Genomic DNA, 20,503 nt, shown 5'->3' with positions numbered 1-20,503 from the left:
CCCTTAGAAGTCACCTGGGAGGGCCTGGATTTTATCCCAGACCTTGCGGAATTAAAGGTAGGTTTAAGCAGGAGTGGGATACCATCCAGCTTGTGTTCTAGAAAGATCTCTGGGGCAGTGTGGAGATGGATACCAAAATCGGTATCAGTCAGGGTTCTCCAGAGAGATAGAACTAATTAGATCTATATCTATATGTGTAATGTATATATAATATACATATATCCTAAGATTTATACATATCCAATGAGAGGTAGAGAAAGATTTATTTTGAGGACTTGCCTCACATGGCAAGTCTGCAATCTGCAGACTTGGGAGGCTGGAAACTCAGGCAGGAGTTGGTGCTGCAGTCTTGGGCAGAGAGATTTCACCTGCACACTATGATGGGCACCCAGAAGCCTCTGGGGGATCTAGGGTAGGTCACGCCCCTGAGCTGTGGGACAGTTTCTACCCAAAACTGACCTTGGTCTGGGCTTGTCTTCTGCTGCATCAAAACTCCCCGTCACCCCTCCCAGCAACCGTCAGTGTACCTGTCCAGTCTGACGGTGAAATCCTTGAGGGCAGAGGCCATGTCTTACATCAGGGTCCACTGCATTAACACAGTGCCTGGCACATAGGAGGTGCTCAATAAATATGGAAGAATGAGTGTATTTCCACCCAGAACCCATCCCTGTGTCATGTGCATCTCTCTTCACCCCCTACCCTCCTCCTCTCCCTCTGGACCTACTGGACACTCCGGCAGCCCACACATCCCTGCAGGACAGAGGTGCTTACGGGTTGTGCAGTTCAGGATGAAGCAGGCCTGGGGCTGAATTGTGGTTTTGATATTTACATGTAACCTGTTTACAAATAAATTTTGATTGATTGATTAGTTGATTGATTCTTTGTTTTTTTCTCCTTCACATGCCTATTCATCAAACTTATGTTGGGTATCTTTGTAAGCCAGATTCAGGTGCTGGGTTCACAAAACAGAGGGCTAGAATCCCTGATCTTAACAAGGTCACCATCTGGCCAGGGGGGTTTCACCAGGAAAATGACAAGACAGTGCATCTTGAAGGCAGTGTAGGAGAGGTAATCACAGGGTATTAAGAGAGCATGGGGAGGACGCCTAACCCAATGGGGGAGCTGAGCCTGAGTGATGTGTAGGAGTCATCAAGGTAGAGAGCAGAGTGAGGGCTGATGGGGAGAAATCGCCCCAGGGAAAGGGTCCATCTGGTAGGGCCAGTGTACGGCAGGGGAGAGATTTCCCAATAGAGTGATTCTTTGGCGTTCTTGCTGGGAATTGGGCATGTTTCTTCCAGCTTTTCAGCATCCCAGGCCACCTGCTCATCTGGTTCTTTCCATAAAGAATTCACTTTGTGCCAGGTTGAAATGAGGCCTCCCTGCCCTCCTCCCGCTCTTCCCCTCACCCTGGCTTGGCATGGAGCTCCTTCAGAGAGCCTGAGCCAATGGGCAGGAGCCTGGGTGCGGGATACCGGGGGAGGCAGGTAGGACAGCAGGGGTCACCTCTGCAAGCTGGCTGTCAATGCATGCCAGGCTCTCCTCATCCACAGAAGTCCGTACCCTCATTGCAAGCTTAGGTGTACTGCCTTGCTGTTCCCATCTGTAAAATGGGTTAGACAATCACCTTTCTATTAAATGTGATTTCACACCTCCTTATTGGGCTCCTGGGGGTACAGAGGTGATCAGCACAGGTGCAGCCTAGGCTCTACCAGGTTCTCAGTCTATCGTTCCTCAGCTCATGGCTTGGCTAAACCCTGTCATCTTTCCTCTTTCTTCCTCAGAGAGGCTTCCCTGACCTCCCGTCTAAAGTAGAGCCCCAATAGTCTTTCATAGCCCACCTCCCACCCTGTCCCCTTCAGTGGGCTCTGTCCCATGAGGGCTCATCAGACATTTTATCCCCGAACCTGGCACAGAGCTGACCCAGAGTAGCAGCTAAAATATATTTGTTGAATAAAAGCAAGGACTGGGGAAGACAGCTGTTAAACGTGATGGCAGTGGGAGGAAAGGAAACTTCATGGGAAACTTCATCCCTTTAGGATCTCCTGAGGTTTAGTTCTTACCAGGGTTTTCCCCTCAGGGCAGAGACTATATTTTACAGGACGCAGCAAGGTGCCTGGATAGGCCAATGAACATTTACTAAAGGCCCATCCTGTGCCAGCCACGTGTTTTTTGATATGTATCTCTCTTAGTTTTCACCATGGCCCCTTGCACAGCTGAGAGCATTGAGGCTCTTACATAAATGGCACTCCACAAACATTTATAGTCCGATCAAATCACCAGGTTTGATTTAGACCAGAGATTGTAAAAAGATTTCATTTCATGGGCCAACATTACCTTGTGTGGGTCAATTCATTTGAACACTATACTGGGAAAGATTCTGTGACTGTAGTGGTTTGAATGGTGGCTCCCTCCCTCCACCCCAAAAGTCCTACATCTTAACCCTTGGAGCATGTGAATGAGATTTTATTAGAACATAAGGATTAGAAAATTTGGAAAATTGCATTTGCTGATGTAATTAAGTTAAGGGTCTTGCAATGAGTTTATCCTGGATTACCCAGTGGGTCCTAAAATCATTGACAAGTATCCTTATAAGAAGGAGAAGAGCAGAAGCACAGACACACAGAAGGGGAGAAAGCCACGTGAAGACTGAGACAGAGATGGGAGTGATGCAGCCACAAGCCAAGGAAAGCCTGGACATGCTAGAAACTGGAAGGAGCAAGGAAAGATTCTCTCCTAGAACCTTCACAGGCAGTGTGCCCTGTTGACACCTTAGTTTTGGACTTCTGGCCTCCAGAACTCTGAGAGAATAAATTTCTGCCATTTTAAGCCACCCAGCGTGTGGCAATTTTTTAAGGCAGCACTAGGCAATGAATACACTGGCCTTCTCAGAGCTCAGCGGAAGGAATGCCATGATGGATTTCTGATGTCTGCATGGGCGAGGGAGGACAGGGTCGCAGGCACATGCTAAGTATCAGCCAACTTTGACTTAGATCAACCAGATCTTCTGGTTGGGGGCTTCCTCTGTGTGAGCAGATACCAGATATTTCTATCATGGTGACTCAGCACTAAATGGTGCAGAAATCCATCAGGATTTCTCTCCTTTGGCTGAAGGGAGGAGCAGGGGGGCGTGGGGGGCAACCGAAGCATCGGTAGCTTCATTGTCATTGGCTGGACGAGATCATTGTGAAGGTGGAAAACCTTTCGGGAACTTGGGGAAGTGAAGGTGTCCCACAGCTGGTCATCTTTTTCCACCCCCTTGTGCCTCCTCTCGGTAGGACCACAGAGCAACATGCAGAGAAGACAGGCCTGATGTTGCGGAGGGAGGTCATCCTGGGGGCGGTTCTGCTTTTGTTGGAGTCCCCCTTTCTGGGTCTCAGAGTCCTTCCTGTCAGCACCTCCCCGTCACCTTTGCTCCCTTCATGCCACCATTTCAACCTTGGTTTTCCTGTCCTGTCCACAGCAAAACGACAGCCAAACTCCCTCCTCCATTTAACAATGGGGTGGCCCAGCGTGGGGACAAGCGTTGGGGGACACAGTCTTTTATTCTTTCTTGCCATGTGATCTTGGAGAACTTTCTATCACTGGTCCTCAATTTCCTCATCTGCAAAATGGGAAGAAAACAACCATACCTGCTTCAAGGGGTTGCTTCAAGGTGTTGATCTGTGCTCAGTACATACACTTAATAACTGCGCAAAACTGTTTAAAAACAAAACGTTGTGACAGACACACAAAAATCAGTTGTCCTACTGAACTCTGGACCCTTTTACCTGTCCTTCTGGGTTTTCTTTCCTGGACCTTTAAATAATCATCATTCATTGAGTGCTGACTGTGTCAGGCACCATATCACGTTATTGAGCCCTCACACCAGCCCACTGAGGTAGGTACTATTGCTATGCCCACTTAAGTGATGAGGAAACTGAGGCTCAGTGAGGAGAGTGGCTTGACGAAGGTGACACAGCAAATGGAAGGTCTGTCTCCAAGCCATCCTATGTCTCAGCCTCCTCACTGAGGGCCCCTTCCATGTGCTCCGTCACTGTGCCTGGGGTGGCTGTGGAGCCCATGACCCCTGTGGTCCCCGTAGACCACAGACTCTTTGAGGAAAGGGAATGAGCTCCTTTGTTTTTATGTCCCAGGCACTCCACGCTCAGTCTGGGGCAGGGTCACAATCACTAAGCATGTCAGACAAAGCGACTGAGTGAATAGATACACGAATAGTGGAGGGTTTGGAAAAACCGTCTTGTGTTTTAACAAAGTGGAAACTTTATGCTCCAATGAAGGAGATCTGAGTTATCGTCTACCTTCTACCCTTATATCCTGGGTGACCCTGTGTGTGTCAGTTATTTCTTTTGTAAAATGGGGATAATCATGTACTCTCTGCCTTGGCCTGGAGATGGGGCCAAGGGGTCATTAAAGGACCCTTGAGCTTGAACATAGCTGGATGATGCTGATCTCGTTCACGGTACAGCCCCAAGAGTGCCCAGCATGCAGCAGGTGTCGTGGTTATTTGCTGCAGGAGTAAATGACTCAGTGTTTTTCTCAGCCACTTCAGTTACTAAAATCTGCAAAAGCAACTTGACCTCGGCTGGACCACGGCAGGGCTCTCCCCTCTCCTGTAGGAACCAGCTGAAAACAGGGTGGTGGGTTAGGGCTGGTCCTTCATTTGGGGCAGTGTTATACCTTCACCCACTGCCGCCTAGAAAGGGTTAAACCTCGGCGGCCTGGCCTGGGTGCTCTCCAGCCATGTCTTGCCCCATTACCTTGCCTCCAGCTGAGGTTAGGCTCTGAGTTTACCCATAAACAGGTGCCACGCTCCCCCTGAGCAGCTAGAGATAAGGGCCATTTCCAAGCCCCAGCACTACATGAGGCTCTCCGTGCCCCAGCCCAGCCATCCACCTTGGTCTCAGCTGTCTGGGAGGTTATCCTTTTCAGGCAGCTCCGCTCTGTCCTTTGGAAACACTTGTGTTAAGTATTAAGACCTTGGGGGCCCAGAATGGCCACATAGACAAGTAGAATCCATGATCAGACTTCCAGAATTAAAGGAGTCTTGGGCCAGGAGAACACTGGTGGGTCCCACCAAACCCACCAAGTCAGGGACCCTCATTCCAGAACTGAGGCTGGTATCTTCCCAAGGCTCCAGAAGCTTCCATAACTCTTTATTTCTAGTTCCTCCCAGATACTTTTTTCCTGCTGGTCAGATATTAGGGATAACATCAGAGATGTCCCTTGGCCATTCTGATTATGAATAGCTTAATTTGTCATGCTAGGCTGTGACTCGTGAGCTAAATCTGGCCTACCACTTGTTTTTGTAGGGCACCCTTGAGCTAAGAAAGGTTTTTGTATTCCTAAACAGTTGAAAAAAAAATCAAAAGAAGATTATTTTGTGACATGTGAAAATTATAAGAAAGTTAAATTTTAGTGTCCATAAATAAAGTCTTATTGGAACAAGACCCGCTCATTGTATTACCTCCCATCCATGGAGGCTTTTGTGCTACGCAGAGCTGAGTAGTTGCTGGTCTCTCAGACCTTAGCCCTGTTGCTTGGTGTACTGCCAATCACAGGGATGCCATGAGTGTCACCTCTCTGTGTAAAAGACACGGTCAAATAAGAAGCATATAAAATTAACTAGAGATCAGCATTAACAGATGAACATTTGCAATTGATTTTGAGGACAGGTGACGCCCACCTTGAATCTCAACTAAATGAAATGTTATCCCTCCAAGAGAATCCCATCTTCTCATTAGTAGAACTGTATTCCAAAAAATTGCACTCAGTTACTTTATTTTTATTGTATTTTTTCATTAATAAAAAGTTCAGAGAATTTTTCTCTCTTGTACCTTCATAGTATCCTAGGTTTTGTCTCTTGGCTTGTAGAGCTTAACATAAAAAGTTTGCTGAACTCTGACCTAGACCATTGGACTGTGCCAGAAATTTCATTATTTTGGTCTCCCAATTCCATGTCTTAGGTTGTCTTACATCCATACAGAGCCTAGGAATCCTTTACAGACCATAGTCAAATTTGGGTTCTCACCACCCTTAAGGGGGGCATTAAAAATTAATGGGAAGATCTGTTAAAATGCATCCCTTGTCCTGGCCTCCTGGATGGCTCTCTTCTCTTCTCCTGGCATATCCAGTCCTTCCCTTCCTACTCTTAGGGAAGACTCTCTGACTCATCAAGGCCTCATTGATTTTCCTCTCCTCTGCTCTGAATCCCCATAGGAGAACTTCAATTCATCCTGGTTGCTTGATAGATCAACTGATAGCAAACCAATGGAAAATAAATTCCCATCTATGAATATTTATCAAACACTGTGCAAGTGGCTAAATCAGTGGGAGATTCTATGTGACATAAATCGCTAATCCCAGGACCAAGTGGCTCAGGGGCCCTGGATTCTACTGGCAGTCAGGAATCTTGAGCCAGACTTAGCTTGTGCTCTACCGCTTCCTAAGCGTGTGACCTTCTTTAGCTGCCCCAGTTTTCGTGGTCTGCGTTTCCTCATCTGCAAAAGATGGGGCTCAGGTTGGGTTCCCTCCAGACTAGCCTGAAGATTTATTCAAAACCAAGTAAGTTGGCAAGAAGGCACATCTACAGGGACAGGGCTGAGTGTTGCCAACGTCCTCCTCCCTTCCAAGCAATAAAACCCAGTCCCCTTGATTTTCCCAGCCCCAGTCCTGGACAAAATGTCTCTTTAAGCATTTGCAGCCCCATTCCTCCCCTCCTTCCTTCTCACCCATCAGCTACACGCCCCCAAGGAATTAATTCTGGAGCAGACTTAACCTCCCATAGCCCCAGCCTCAGCCAAGCCCAATTTCTTCATCCAGGATCAATTATTTTTTTTCCTTCTCAACTTAAAGAATAATCATGAATCACACTGTCAATGCAGAGACCTTTCTATTATTCTCTCTGTCTGCCTTTGGATTTCCTCTTTGGTTGTGCAATTTGGCCTTTACAATATCCTTTCCTTGCTAACAAAAACGAAGCACTTGAGAGGAGGCGTTTGATGATGTTCGATCCCCTGTGCCAGTAATTTGGTGAGTTCTTGACTCTTTCTTCCCCCTCTCCCAACATGTCCCTCGTAGCTTCAGTCGCCAGATCCTGCTGCCTTTTTCTCTTAAGAAGGTCTCAAGTCCATCCCCTCCATCCGAACCCCACAGCCACGGCCTGATTCGCTGGCCCTAGCATCTCTCTCTGTTTCCACGTCCCCCCCCCACCCCGCCTCTGGCTTAAATCTTCCTATGGCTCCCCATCACCCAAAAGATAAAGGTTAAGTTTCCTTCCATATTGGTGGCTCATAGCTGAATCTGACACAGTCTGTCCAAAAGAGTCATTTCTAAAACTGAATTTGGATGTCTTTAGTAGGGACATGTGATCAGCTGGCCCCCAAAGCATCAGAATGTGAGTTCTCATGAGGTTCTTCCTCAGCTCACCTCTTCAAATGTTATGCTTTCTCCAGATTGGCATCCAAGCCCCTTTTTATTAGGGAAGAATTTTGTGTTAGTCTTGGAAGAAGGCAGAGCCCAGATGCCACCTCTCCCTACTCAGGCAGAGTCGGGGTACAGGATCTCAGCTGGGTCATTTGCATGTTGCCCTTGGGCTTTCAACCTTGAGGAGCGGCCCAGGTAAGAATTACTCCTGGAGCAGCGGTGAGGTGCCAGCACTGTGGTTCTCACCGCAGGGCCCGGTGGCTGACCTGGACTGTCAGTCCTGCACCTGGTCTTCCTTGGCCTCATCCTTCTCCTGCACCTGGTTCCCCAGTCTTCTCTTTGATCCATGAGTCACTCAAGATCCTTCCCCTGTGTCCTCTCCCACTATTGTTATCCAGAGTGAGTTTCTGTGGCTGCAAATAAGATGCCCAGCTGCTGCCCTGAGTCCATGACATCCATGTCCCCTTTCCTCCTTGATCTCAAGGCTCTGGCCATGCTCTTTCATGTCGCTACACATTTGCACCTGCTGGTGGTGGTGGGAGAGCAGTCAGCCCTATCATAGGAACTTCTTGTTACGTGAGCCAATAAAACTCTCTCGGGTGGGCGTTTCTGTCACTTGCAGCCAAAAGAGTCTTGACTAATGCAGTCGTTAAGTAATACATTTTATTAAACTTAGAAAACATTTACTGAACTCCTATTACAGGTCAGGCTTAAGTGGAGATCAGTGCTGAGTCTTACTGGGTAAGCTCTGGGTAGTTTGCTCACCGTGGAGCTGTTGCCCAAGGAAAAATATCAGGGTGCTGTTACCAGAAGGAGGAGGTGGGGAATAGGTGCTGAGCAGACAAGCACAGTAGTCTTAATAGACACTGCTTATCATCATTATTATCTTATTAATTTTGAAGCTAAGGAAGTGTAGCTTTGTTAGGAAATAAGGGACCCTGGAGAAGGAGCAGACCGTTGATAAACTTGGACCAGGTTTAGGATGCACCTTCCCCAGTGGGGCTGAGTGCTAAGATCTCAGTACTGGAGGGAGGACAGGTGTGGCCATGGGCTCTGAGGGTGGCCATCAGCTGACTTTCTGCTCACACATATTCAGATCGCCTCACTGACGACTCACCACTTTTAATATTATCAGGGAGAGCCAGAGCCAGAGAACACAGGACCATTTCTAATACCCAATTCCTTATACTCCTTCCCACACTCCATTTATTCATTGATAGACTGATGTTGCTCCAAAGACCTTGCCCTGCTTGTCAAGCAGCTTTTATCAAGCCCTCCCATGTCCTTGTGCCTCAGTTTCCTCCTCTGTAACATAGGGGAGACTTTGAACTGCACTGCTGACCTTGCAAGATTACAAGGTCATCAAACATGAGTTTCCAGTTTTGAATACGCTGAAATGTACAAAGTCTCATGGAAACATCAGCCGAAGTGATTTCAGATATGTGTATATGTACAGTCACTTTGCTGTACAGAAGAAATTAACACAACATTGTAAATCAACTATACTTCAATAAAATTTACAAAAAGAAAGAAAGAAAGAAAGTAAATGTGTTCATGTCTCTACCGGATTTAAACCACTTTGGTGGTGTTGCTTGTTTGTAGACTGAATCCAAATCCTTTCTCAGGTCCACAGAGCTCTGCCTGACCTGCCTCCTGCCAAACCTCCAACATTGTCACCTATCCCTCTCCCTTCTGATCCTCAGAAGTACAAGACCTCTCCCAGGACAGGCCCTCGTGCCCGGTGATCCCTCTGGCTGGCTCAACGCTCTCTCCCCTCGCTTCTCACCTCTCAGGCTCAGCACAAACCTCACAGAAGCCTTCCCTGACATCCTGGTCCAAGTCAGGAATCGTGATAGACACACTCATAGCACCTGGACTTGACCTTCTTAGCTCTAACTTCAATTGCATTTACTTATTTGTATAATGAGTTGCTTTATGCCTGTCTCCTGCTAGAATGTAAGTTTCTCGAGGGCAGGGTCTATGAGTGATGTTTTTCCATGCTGAGTCCCACAGTTCAATGGAAGTTTCTTAATAAATATTTACTGAAAAAAAGAATGAATGAACAAATGCATTAAATATAGATATTAATTTAAATTCCTTTTCTGTATGGTAGAAGTTGGGGTAGACACTGGTTATGTCATATATTCTACCCAAATCAACAGATTAGGTAGAAAATCCAAGGTAGTTAGGATGTGTTAACAGACTCACAGGCATATCTGCTCACTCAGAGAGACATTTTCATGGAAATAACCATCACTACTAACCTTAACACAATACAAATCATGCAGTGCTCATTTGGACCCGAAAGAGAAAATCCTGTTGTGTAATATTCAGAAACTAAAGGATCTGAAGCCACATCCAACATTATATCTGCAGGTAATTAATAAGCATATACTATTCATTAATTGAGCAAATATTATTGTGCACCTACTGTGTGCCAGGCTCTGTACTCTGCCCTGGTGTTGCTGAGATGAACCAGCAGACAAGACCCTACTCTCAAGGCGTCTACATCCTAGTTGGGGAGACAGAAAATAAATAAGTAAATAAATGAACTGGTCCTGCACACAGTGTTTTCAAAAACCCAATCTTGATTAATTACCATGAGCCACTCTGGAAACGAGGCATGGGTAGCCCCATTTTACAGAGGAGGGGACTGAGGCTCAGAGAGGAGAAGTGACTCACCCCAGGTCACCTAGCTGGTGAGTGGTTGTTCACTGGAGTTTGTCCACTTTGTCACTCAGGGACATTGTTTCCCTCTTTGTCTAGCACATCCTGCAGCCAGAGACTCAGGTGGAACGGTCAGAGCCTTTGGTGATTGAGATGGAGATGGAATTTTGCATAAGAAAGATTTACTGAAACCAGACCAGGTGTCATTGCCATCCTGCTGGAAACCAGGCTATCCACACCTGTATTTTGGAAAAAACAATCACAATTAGAAGAACTGCTGGGCACACTTTGACAGACATGTTCAGGAGGGCTGAGGGCTGTTCCTGGGGTGGGCGCTAAGTCCTTTGATCACCCTTCAGAGTGCCCTGAACTTACTCTCTTCCATCTCTCCCTCCATGCAAATTCTTGCCCCCATGTTCTCCCCTATAGATGTAATGAGACCCACACTGTTGCCAAGGCCTGTGAGGTCCTACTAGTGTCTCGTCCTTAACATCTAACGTGCCAAGAGCTCGTTCCCACCCCAGGGCCTTTGCACTTGGCTGTTCCCATTGTCCTGCTGGAGTGGCCTTCTTCCAGATCTTTGCAGGGCTCCTTCACATCTGCAAGTCTCTGCTCAAATGTCACCTCTTCAGAGAGCCTTCTCACCCCTTCCGATCTTAAATAGTGTCCCCAGTCACTGCTGAGCCCTGTCTCTGCTTCAGTTCACTTCACAGCAATTGATCATTAACTGGCATGGTATTCAATGTTAATATAATTATATAACCTGCTTATTATGTTTTATTGGCCGTTTCTCCCATTAGAAGGTAAGCTCTGTTAGGGTAGGGACTTTGCTCACTGCTGTGTCTCCTAGACCAACACCTAGATCAGCACCTGGTACATAGTAGGTGCTAAAGAAAATCTTGTTGACTGAATTAAATTCCCAAAGCTAGAGGGAGTTCCCCCCTTCCATTGGCTACCCAACCCTTCAGTTTTACAAGACCCAAGAAGGCACCATTTGCATTGTGTCCTGTGTGAGTGGCGCCCCCTGGAGCCCACACAGCACCGTGGAATTCCACGTGAAGCCTGCTTCCAGGAGTTGCCCAGCTGGGCTTTCTCGGACGTGCACAATCCCTGACATCAGACAGCTCTGGGTTTGGATTCTGGCTCCGTCACTTACTGCCTGTGTAAACCTGGGCATGTATTTAAACTCTCTGCGTCTCGGCTTCCTCAGCTACATACTGGGGGTGATGACAGGACCAGCCTGGTAGGGTCGCTGTAAGGATTTAACACGATAATATACACAAAGTGCTTGAATATAACAATGAAACGATATATCTATGCCTGATAGTAGGGTAAGTCAGATGCTGAGAGATCCATATAGAAGCTATAGCGGCTAAACTAGACACTAAGTGATAATCACTACTATTGCTCCAGTCAATGGGTCACAAACCCCAAGGCAACCAGGGCTAGACGGATCACTTAAATGAGTGAAGCAGGCAGGGTGGCCGCTGGAAAGGCAGTGCTCCATCTAAAGGGAGCAGCTGCTGCCCTGCTCCAGCCATGGTTTGGTGGGGGAGATGGCTGGTGGGCGAATCTTGGCTCAGTATTGCCAGAGCTTCCTGCTTTTCAGAGAAGCCTAAGTCTTCATATTTGCCTGAAATCTCACAGGCTTTAAGTATTGGCAAATAATTAATTCAGTGTTCTGGAACCAGCCTCTGCTAAGGTTCTAACCAGCTTTGTCACTTCCTGGTATACATTCCAAAAGTCTCTTTTAATTTTAATCAACCTCATTGAGGTATAATTTACCTGAAGTAAAATGTTCCTATTTTAAGTGTACAGATCCAAATAGATGCATACATGTAATCACCACAATAATCAAGGTATAGAATGTTTCCATCAACCCAGAAAGTTCCCTGGGGTCCCTTCCCAATCAATCTTCACCTCTGCCTCCACCACAGCCCTAGACAACTACAGGCCACCCTTGCTTTATTGTTCTTCATTTTATTGCACTTTGCAGACATTTTTATACATTGAAGGTTTGTGGTAACCCTGCATCAAGCAAGTCTGTTGGTACCATTCTTCCAGCAGCATTTGATCAATTCATGCCTCTGTGTTGCATGTCATATTGTAATTCTCACAGTATTTCAAACCCTCCACCAGCAAAAAGATTATGACTTACTGAAGGCTCAGATAATGGTTAGCATTTTTAAGCAATAATGTATTTTAAAAGTAAGGTGTAAACATTATTTTTTTAGACATAATGCTACTTCATCCTTAATAGACTATAATGTAATGTTAACATAACTCTTATATGCACTGGGAAATCAAAAAATTCATGGGACCAAAAAATTATTGCTATATTTGCTTTATTGTGGTGGTCTGGAATCAAACCCACAGTATCTCTGAGTTATGCCTGTATTGATCTGCTTTCTGTCACTACAGATTGACTCTTCTAGAATTTTATATAAATATTTATATAAGTATTTACTCTTTGTGTCTGGCGTCTTTCACATAGCACAGTGTTTTAAAATCCTTTTGAATTTTGTGAGGATTTTTTTATGGCCCAGAATATGGTAGACATATCATAGTCCCTAGAAAATAATGTGTACTACATTGTTGGATGTAATGTTCTAGAAATATCAATTTGGTCAAGGGGGCTCCTAGTGTTGTTCAGATCCTCTATGTCTTTACTGATTGTTTTGACTATTTATTCCATCAGTTATTGAGAGAGAAGTGTTAAGACCTCCAACCAAGATTGTGGAATTGTTTACTTCTCCCTTTCATTCTGTCAATTTTGCTTCACGTATTTAAAGTTCTTCCATTTATGAATATTTGTCTACCTAATGAGTTGACTGTTTCATTACTTTAAAAGTCCCCATTTTGCTCTGATAATATTCCTGGTTTTCCAGTCTATTTTACCTAATGTTAATAGGGCCAGCTCCTGCTTCTTGGGCTTACTATTTGCATCCATTGACTTTTAACCCACCTGGGTCCTCTCTGTTTAAAGCTTGTCTCCTATAGACAGCATATAGTTGAGTTGTCCTCTTTTATTCACCCCCAAAATCTCTGCCACTTAACTGTAGTGTTCAGTCCATTAACAATTAATGTAGTTAATGATGTGGTTGGATTTAGAGCTACTATTTTATCATTTCTCTTCTGTTTGTTTCTCTTAAGTTTTTTAGTTGTTTTGCAGTTTCTCTATTCCTTGTTTCTGTCTTTTAAAGAATTATTTGAATATTTTAAAAGTTCCATTTCAGCTTATCTATTGGCTTTTTAGTTCCATTTCTTTGCATTATTTTGCATTATTTGCTCTAGAGATTATAATGACTTCCTCAGCTTTTCTTAACAGTCTATTTAGAGTTAAGTTTGTACCACTTTACAAAATATGCAGAAAAAAATCTTGCAATCGTATAGATCCATTTACCACAAAACCTTATCCCTTATAGCAAAGTTGCCATTTGAAAATCTATATACACCTACATACATTATAGACTCTACAAGACAATGTTACAGTTTTTTTTTCAAGCAGCCTTGTGTATTTTAAAGAAATTAGGAAGAAAAAATAGACTTTAGTAATATTTACCCAGAATTTTACCATTTCTGATGTTCCTCATTCCTTTTGAAAGATTTGAGCTTCCATGTACTACCATTTCCCTTCAGACTGAGCAATTTCCTTTAGTTTAGGTCTGCAGGTGATTAATTCTCTTAGTTTCCTTTTATTTGGAAATTCTTTGCATTAGTTCATTTCCACCGTCCTTCAGGTCCCGTCTCACCTCCTCCATGGAGCCTTCCTGGGCTCCCAAAACAGAGGAAGCCCTCTTCTCAGACACTTTATTGGTGTTGGAGGACGTGTCTTTAATGTAGAGCCACACTGTAGGAGGCTAATAAGCCCAAAGGCCATCCACAGAATTGAATGCTTGGTGGACGACCAGTCCTCTTTCATCCATCCTTCCCTCTCTCCTTCCCTTTCTCCCTTCCCTCTCTCTCTTCAGATCCCATTTCTTCTCCGAGGAAGAGAACCAAAAGAGGACAAGAAGCAGCCTGCAGAAGCTGACCGGGGAGACCCCCTTCTTGACCCAGGTCCCCTCTCTGGCAGTGCGCACTCCCCCCTCCCCTCCCGTGAGCTCCTAGCGTTGCTACCCGGAACATCACAGCCACCGACAAGAGTTGTCAGAGTCCTGCAGACACTCCTTTTACTGCCGTGCCCATTACATTCTGGGCTGAAGGAGAGTGGGGACTTTGTGTTGTGGACCTGGGTTCTAAATCACCACCTCCCTCCCAGGGGGCTAGGCTGGTGGTCTCTGTTTGGGTCCCTTCACGCCGGGTGCCTTGTCCAGACTGCACACCCGGCAGACCCGTCGTGGGAAAGGAGTGGGGCTCAAAGAGTGGGCGCCGAGATTATTCATGGAGGGGGGTGTCTGTTTGGGCAAATTTGGTGGCAGTGGGATCTAGTGTGACAAAGAATCCTGGCCCAGCCTTCAGGGACCCACATTCCAACTCTGCCTCTGACTCCATCTCACCAAAGACATTTGTGGGGTCCCTTCCTCTTCCAGCCTCAGGTTTCCATTCTGTGCAGCAAGAGGTCAGCTTGTTCCAAGTTTTCTGAGGTTTTTTTATGGTCTGAGACTGTATCCCTTCCCTTTACCTCCTCAGCCAGCACTGCATCTGCTTCTACCGCCAGGAGAAGTCTGGCTCCCTGTGGAACGGAGTTTCCCAGGAAACAATCTGAGGGGTTTTTAAGGAGGCCCGCTTTTTCTCATCTCGGTTTTCCTGGTTTTGCTCTCTCATGGTGAGTCCAGGGCTCCCCAGCACCAGGTGCAGCGGAGAAGAGTTTTAGCCACGGCATCAATGGATCTGCATTCGAATCCTGGCTGTGTGTCCTTGATCAAGTTACAGAATCTCTCTGTAAGTTACAGTTTTCTCACCTATACAGTGGAGATAATAGTATTGATTGCACTGGATTATTTGGAGGATTAAACGCAATAAGGCAGGTCAAGTCCTAACACAGTGCCTGGCACGTAGTAAACCTACAACGAATGTCATCATCATCATCACCATCATCATCACTATTTGCCACCTCCTCTCTTACTCCAGGGAAAGGGAGTCCTCCAGAGTCTGAGGGGGCAGGTTGGTATGGCTTGAGCCCTCGGTATGCACATCTGAGGAGGGCTCTCCAATTAGAAGACCTCCAGCTTCCACGCACAAGTCATCCAGCAGGTCTTGTGCCAGGACCCCAGTCACTCACCAGTGTCCACGCTTGTGGGCTGTTGTGAGGACAAAAGAGCTCCCCCTGCACAGCACTTGGCCCAGTGCCTGCCCACAGTCCTCGGCGAATCGTAGCCAATAGGACTGTTGTCACTGCCACTAGGGTCAGCCACGTCTGAGGCTGTACTACAGCGTGATGAGCTGCAGAGTCAGAAGATGTGGGCAGGGACTGCCTGGGGACCTTGCTCAGGCACTCTGATCCTCGTCTTTCTCATCTGTATGATGATGGGATTAGTACCACTCCCTGCACAGGCTTGTTAGGGGAATCACATGATCACAACACAGGAATGACAACTGCATGAGCCATAATCCGGGCCATATTTTGTGTCCCACAAGCTCTCCTCTTTTCTTGAGGGCCTCTGTCCTGTCCCCATGCCAATGTGGCAGAGGGAAAGAGCCTGACACCCGTTCTTTCTCTGCCTCTTGTCCCAAGAGCCTTCAGCTCCAGGCTGCGCTTGGCCCCATATTGAGGCAACCAGCAGCCAAGTGACAGGAAAACTCACAAGGAAGGGACACACATAGTTTTTTTTTTTTTTTTTTTAATTAAAAAGAACATAAGAAAACAAAAAATACTTCCCCGGGTGTGCTGCGATGCAACATCACAGGCATGTAAAGTACATACAAAACAAGAAAAAGATCCCAGGAGCAGCACGCATGGACCCCTCTGTGGCGGTCTGCAGCCCCTCCCGGGCTATAAAAAAGGAAGCACTTATTCAGCCTTGTTTCTCTTGGCAGACTCAGCCACCTCCAGCTCACTGGTCCATGACGTGCACACAGGAAGCTGGGCTTTACAAGATTTTGTCAGTGGGCAGTGAGGGGGTGGGGGAGGTTTGGGGTGCACACCACTCCTCTCCCTGCTCTGCTCATGGTCTGCGGGGCTGGGGAAGCAACATCCCCCTGTGGGGAGAGGCTGGACGCATCGTCCTGCTGGGGCACGGATCTGGGCTTCCCCCTTGAGTAGTAGCAAAAGGAGTGTCGGCAGGTAAGTTGGGGGCCATAGATTGAGGACTTGGACCAAGATGAGATGTGCCTAGGGCTGGTACTAAATTTGATGGATGGCCAGAAGGCAGTGGGGATATTTGCATATGCTTGCCATCATCAGCTCTCCACACTGACCTTCCTTGGCTGCTCAACCAATTCCTCCATCCCTGCCTTCATTGGCCCAAACTTTGGGAGTCATAGAGACCTGGACTTGACTCCTGGCTCTGCTGCTTCCTAGTTTGTCTGACCCTGGGAAAGTTACTTAACTTCCTCAAGCCTCAGTTTTCTCATCTGTTAAATGGGGAGGTTTATATGACCCTCACAAGGTGGCTGTAGATAGAAAGTACGATCACACCTTCAAAGAGCTTAGTACAGCACCCAGCACATAGTAAGTGCTCAATAAATGGCCAAGTGGATTACTGTCATGCAGGCACCAGTATTTCTACTGCAAAGCTGGTTGTGGGTCTGTGGATGGATATGTGATAAACACAAGGTTTACACAACGTTCTAGAAAAACGATGAATTCCTCTGAGCCTCCTGTGTATGTCTGGGCAGTTTGGAGGTCTTGGACCACTTGGACGCTGACATGGACGACCCCGAGCGTGTCCACCTGGCTCGGGCGCTGTTGTGTTTCTAGACCTCGGTGCCCTCCCTGGGGTAGAGGATGCTGTTTGTGTTGACGCTGTTGTAGAAGTGAGGGCTGAACTGGTTGAGGACGGAGCCTCCATAGCCCAGAGCATTGCTGGGCACGGAGCTGGCCCACTCACCCCCGCCCGCGTGGCCACTGATGTTGGTGAGTGGGGTGTAGGAGTTGAAGTTCAGCAAGTTCTGCCCCACCTTGTCAGCGGGCTCCGGGCTCAGTCCCGGCGTGGCCACAGGGCGGCCCATGGGGCTTGACCCACTCACGTAGGCTGACATGGTGGAGAGGAAGCTGTTGAGGCACGGGGTTCCCGGCGGGGGCGGCGAGGGCTGCTTCTCCGGGGAGCTGGTGGTACCCGGCGAAGCACCATCCAAGATGTCCTGGGCCTCCGCGGTCTTGGGGCTCCCTGCCAGGAGACTGGGCTCCGTTTTCTCCGAGGCCAAGGAGCCCGTGCTGGAGGAAACATCCGATTTTCTCTTCCTCTTCCTGCGGAAATTTCCATTGTCGAACATCTTCTCACAGTTGGGGTCCAGGGTCCAGTAATTCCCTTTGCCTGGCACAAAAGCAGGAGAAGGTAAGCAGAGAGACGGATCCAGTGCTATGCTTCTGCTGCTTCTTATTGTCATAAACTAAAATCGAAGGTAACAAATGCAGAAAGGCAGAGAACAAAACAGGAATTCCACAACCCCCCCCCCAACCGCCCCGCAAGGCCACAGCACAGGGATCTTTATTTAAGCACCCACCTCACACCAAGGCACCCTGGGAGCACAAAGCAAGAGAGGCCTAAGCCATGAAGAGTTTACAGTGTGGTCTCCTTAAGAAGTTCAAGTACTGGGGAAAGGTGAGGGTGGGGCTTCTTCCATTGCTGATGTGAAAGAAAACTCAGGGAGAAATTCAGGGCTCCCTGAAAGTCTCGGGGGTGAACTCCAAGGATGGACTTGAGTCCCCGCTTCGGACTGAGGGACTCTGGGTGAGCCTCAGTTTCCTAGCATGAGAAGTGGGCCCATTGGACCCTGTCCCTTCTTCCTCAGGCTGGCTGTGAGAGAGGGCTAATGCCAGATGTGTAAAAGGGGCTTTGTAACCAGGAAGGACAATCTGAACCCTGCCTGCCTGCATCTCTCGGCCTGAGGGTGAGGCCAGTCTTTGGATGGGATGCTCACCCCCTTCTGGGGGACAAACAGTCCTGCCCTCACAAGCCTCAAAGAGGGTGGAGGTGGGGTTCCTCTGAGAGGTACCCTGGATTCCTATGTTGGGACAAGAGTGGACTTTAATTCTGGGAAATGGACACATGAGTATTTAATATATTACTCTGTGTACGTCTCTATATTTTAGAAATTGCTCATTAAAAAGTTCACACTGTGGTGTTAGTCACCTCCGTTCAGATTCATTCTCCGTCACTGTCATCACATCATTCTGTGTCACCCGAGGCAGGCCGCTTCACCTCTAGGTGTTATTTTCCTCATCTGTAAAATGGGTTTCATAAGAGCCACCCCGCAGGGCTGGATTAAAGGAGACGATGTAACTAGGGCAGGCAGCATAATGTGGCCCTTACTGGTTGTTTCACAAACACCGGTCCCTTCCCATCAGGCCTAGGATACACGTGCCTTTGTCTAGTCCAAGCACTCATTACCCATCCCCTGCCGGCAAAGGACTTTCTACATGCTGGATTCTGGGGATTCAGGGTAATTGTCACAATCACTGCAGTCCATCGAGCACTCGTTAGCACCAAACACCTCACACACATCATCTCATGACCCCGCCACCCACAAGCCTGCAAAGGAGCCACTATTACATCCCTATTTTTCAGATGGGGAAACTGAGGCTCACAGGTCACTGACTGGTCAGCGGCACGGCCAGGATCCAAACCCAAATCTGCCTCCAGCGTCCATGTTTACAGATGACTTCCTTTGGCCCCCAGTCTCGGGGGGCACGGCCACATTCAGGACTTTCCAGAATGGGGTGTCGGGAGGACTGAGCCTTCCTCAGGGGCACGAGCCTGCAGACCCCTTACCTGGGTCGTCCTCGTCACGGGGCACCTTCTTGAAGCAGTCGTTGAGAGACAGGTTGTGGCGGATGGAGTTCTGCCAGCCGGCCTTGCTCTTGTTGTAGAAGGGGAAGTTGTCGGCCACGTACTGGTAGATCTGGCTGAGGGTGAGGCGCCTGTCGGGTGCGCCGTGGATGGCCATGGCGATGAGCGCCGAGTAGGAGTAGGGGGGCCGCACCAGCTTCATCAGCTCCTCCTGCGAGGGGATAGGCAACCAGCCCAGGTCGCCGCCCCCCAGCCCAGACACGCCGGGCAGCAGCTGCCTCTGCACCCCGTAGGTCTGGGGCAGGAAGGGGCTGGCGCTGGCGCCCGGCAGGTAAGGCGGCGGGGTCATGGCCGGCCCGTTGAGCCAGAGGTAGGGGTTGGGGGTGGTCCCGTACTCGCCGCCGCCCTCGAAGGAGGGGGGCCGCTGAGGGCTGGGCACGCCCTGGGGGTGGAAGAAGTTCTCGTAGTACAGGTTCATCTCGGGGGGCTCCTGGCCGATGCTGGGGAACTGGGGGCTGCAGCGGGGCGGGGAGGGCGCTGGGAGGTCGAAGGAGCTCATGCTGGGGCCGGGCTCAGCCAGAGCCACCTGCCTGGCACCTGCGCAGGGGAGCTGGCCCTGACAGGTGCTCAGCAGGCCCGGCCTCCCACTTATACCCCCGGGCTCGGCTGGCGGCCCCACCCAGGGGCGGCCACCTGCTGCAGACCTGCCCCTCCCTCCTTCGACTGCCACCCATGTCACCGGAGGGGCACTTCCCTGCCGGCCATGGCCACGGCAGGGCCCATAAGGACACGCTCGGCCAGCTTCCTCGCGGATATTAACAAGGACAAGGGCGCCTGTCTTCTCCTCCTCTGCTTTTCCTTTCCTCCCTCCTCACTGTCTCCCCTCTCTCTCCTCAGCACATTCCCCTGTTCCTCCTTCATTCTGTCTCAGCTTGCTTTTCCCCTTTCTCTCCTTCTGAGTCTTCTACCCTCTCACTTTCCTCCTCTCTCCTCCCATCCTCTCTGCATCTCACTCTTGCTTTCCTCCCTTCTCTCTATGCACTGAGCTGTTTGCGACTCCCTCCTTACAGTCTCTCTGTCTCTCCCTGAGCTTGTTTCCAGATCTTTCTACCTCTGTCTCCTCTCACTCACGTCCTCACTACCTCTGCTCCTCTCCCTCTTCCTTTCACTCTTGGTCTCTCTCTCTCTGTCTCACGTCATCTCTGTGTCTCTTCCCCAGCCCCTCTGTCTCCCTCTTCTTCCTCACCCTGACACCTCACCCAGATTGCAGGGGACACTTTATGAGAAGCCACGTTTTTGGGTCTTTTGAAGTGAAGACACGTCTTCTGGAGTTTCCAGGAGAGAAGCTGGTCCTGGAGAATCAGAAGCACCTCTGGTCAGTTTCAAAAGGACAGCCAGTTATAGGCGATCTCCCTATACACACACACACACACAAACGCGCACGCACACACGCACACACACACACACTGCAGGCAGGCAGAGAAAGGCCTGGGGATTCTCCCAAAGGGGCAGTGGAGCTC

General features: G+C 48.4%; 1 protein-coding gene across 1 annotated transcript; it reads right to left on the bottom strand.

Moving 5' to 3' along the window:
* Positions 1-15,915: 15,915 nt before the first annotated feature.
* FOXI1 (forkhead box I1) lies at positions 15,916-19,580 on the bottom strand. Its single transcript, XM_007171378.2, has 2 exons — positions 18,966-19,580; positions 15,916-17,507 (listed from the first exon to the last, which is right to left on the bottom strand). Exons 1-2 carry the CDS (start codon positions 19,540-19,542, stop codon positions 16,948-16,950), a joined length of 1,137 nt encoding a protein of 378 aa, XP_007171440.2. The 5' UTR covers positions 19,543-19,580; the 3' UTR covers positions 15,916-16,947.
* Positions 19,581-20,503: the final 923 nt, after the last annotated feature.

The sequence above is a fragment of the Balaenoptera acutorostrata genome, chromosome 2 (assembly GCF_949987535.1).
Source record: "Balaenoptera acutorostrata chromosome 2, mBalAcu1.1, whole genome shotgun sequence".
NCBI classification, from domain to species: Eukaryota; Metazoa; Chordata; class Mammalia; order Artiodactyla; family Balaenopteridae; genus Balaenoptera; species Balaenoptera acutorostrata.
Note: the sequence above shows the minus strand (reverse complement) of the source record. Positions and strands in the feature narration are given on the sequence as shown.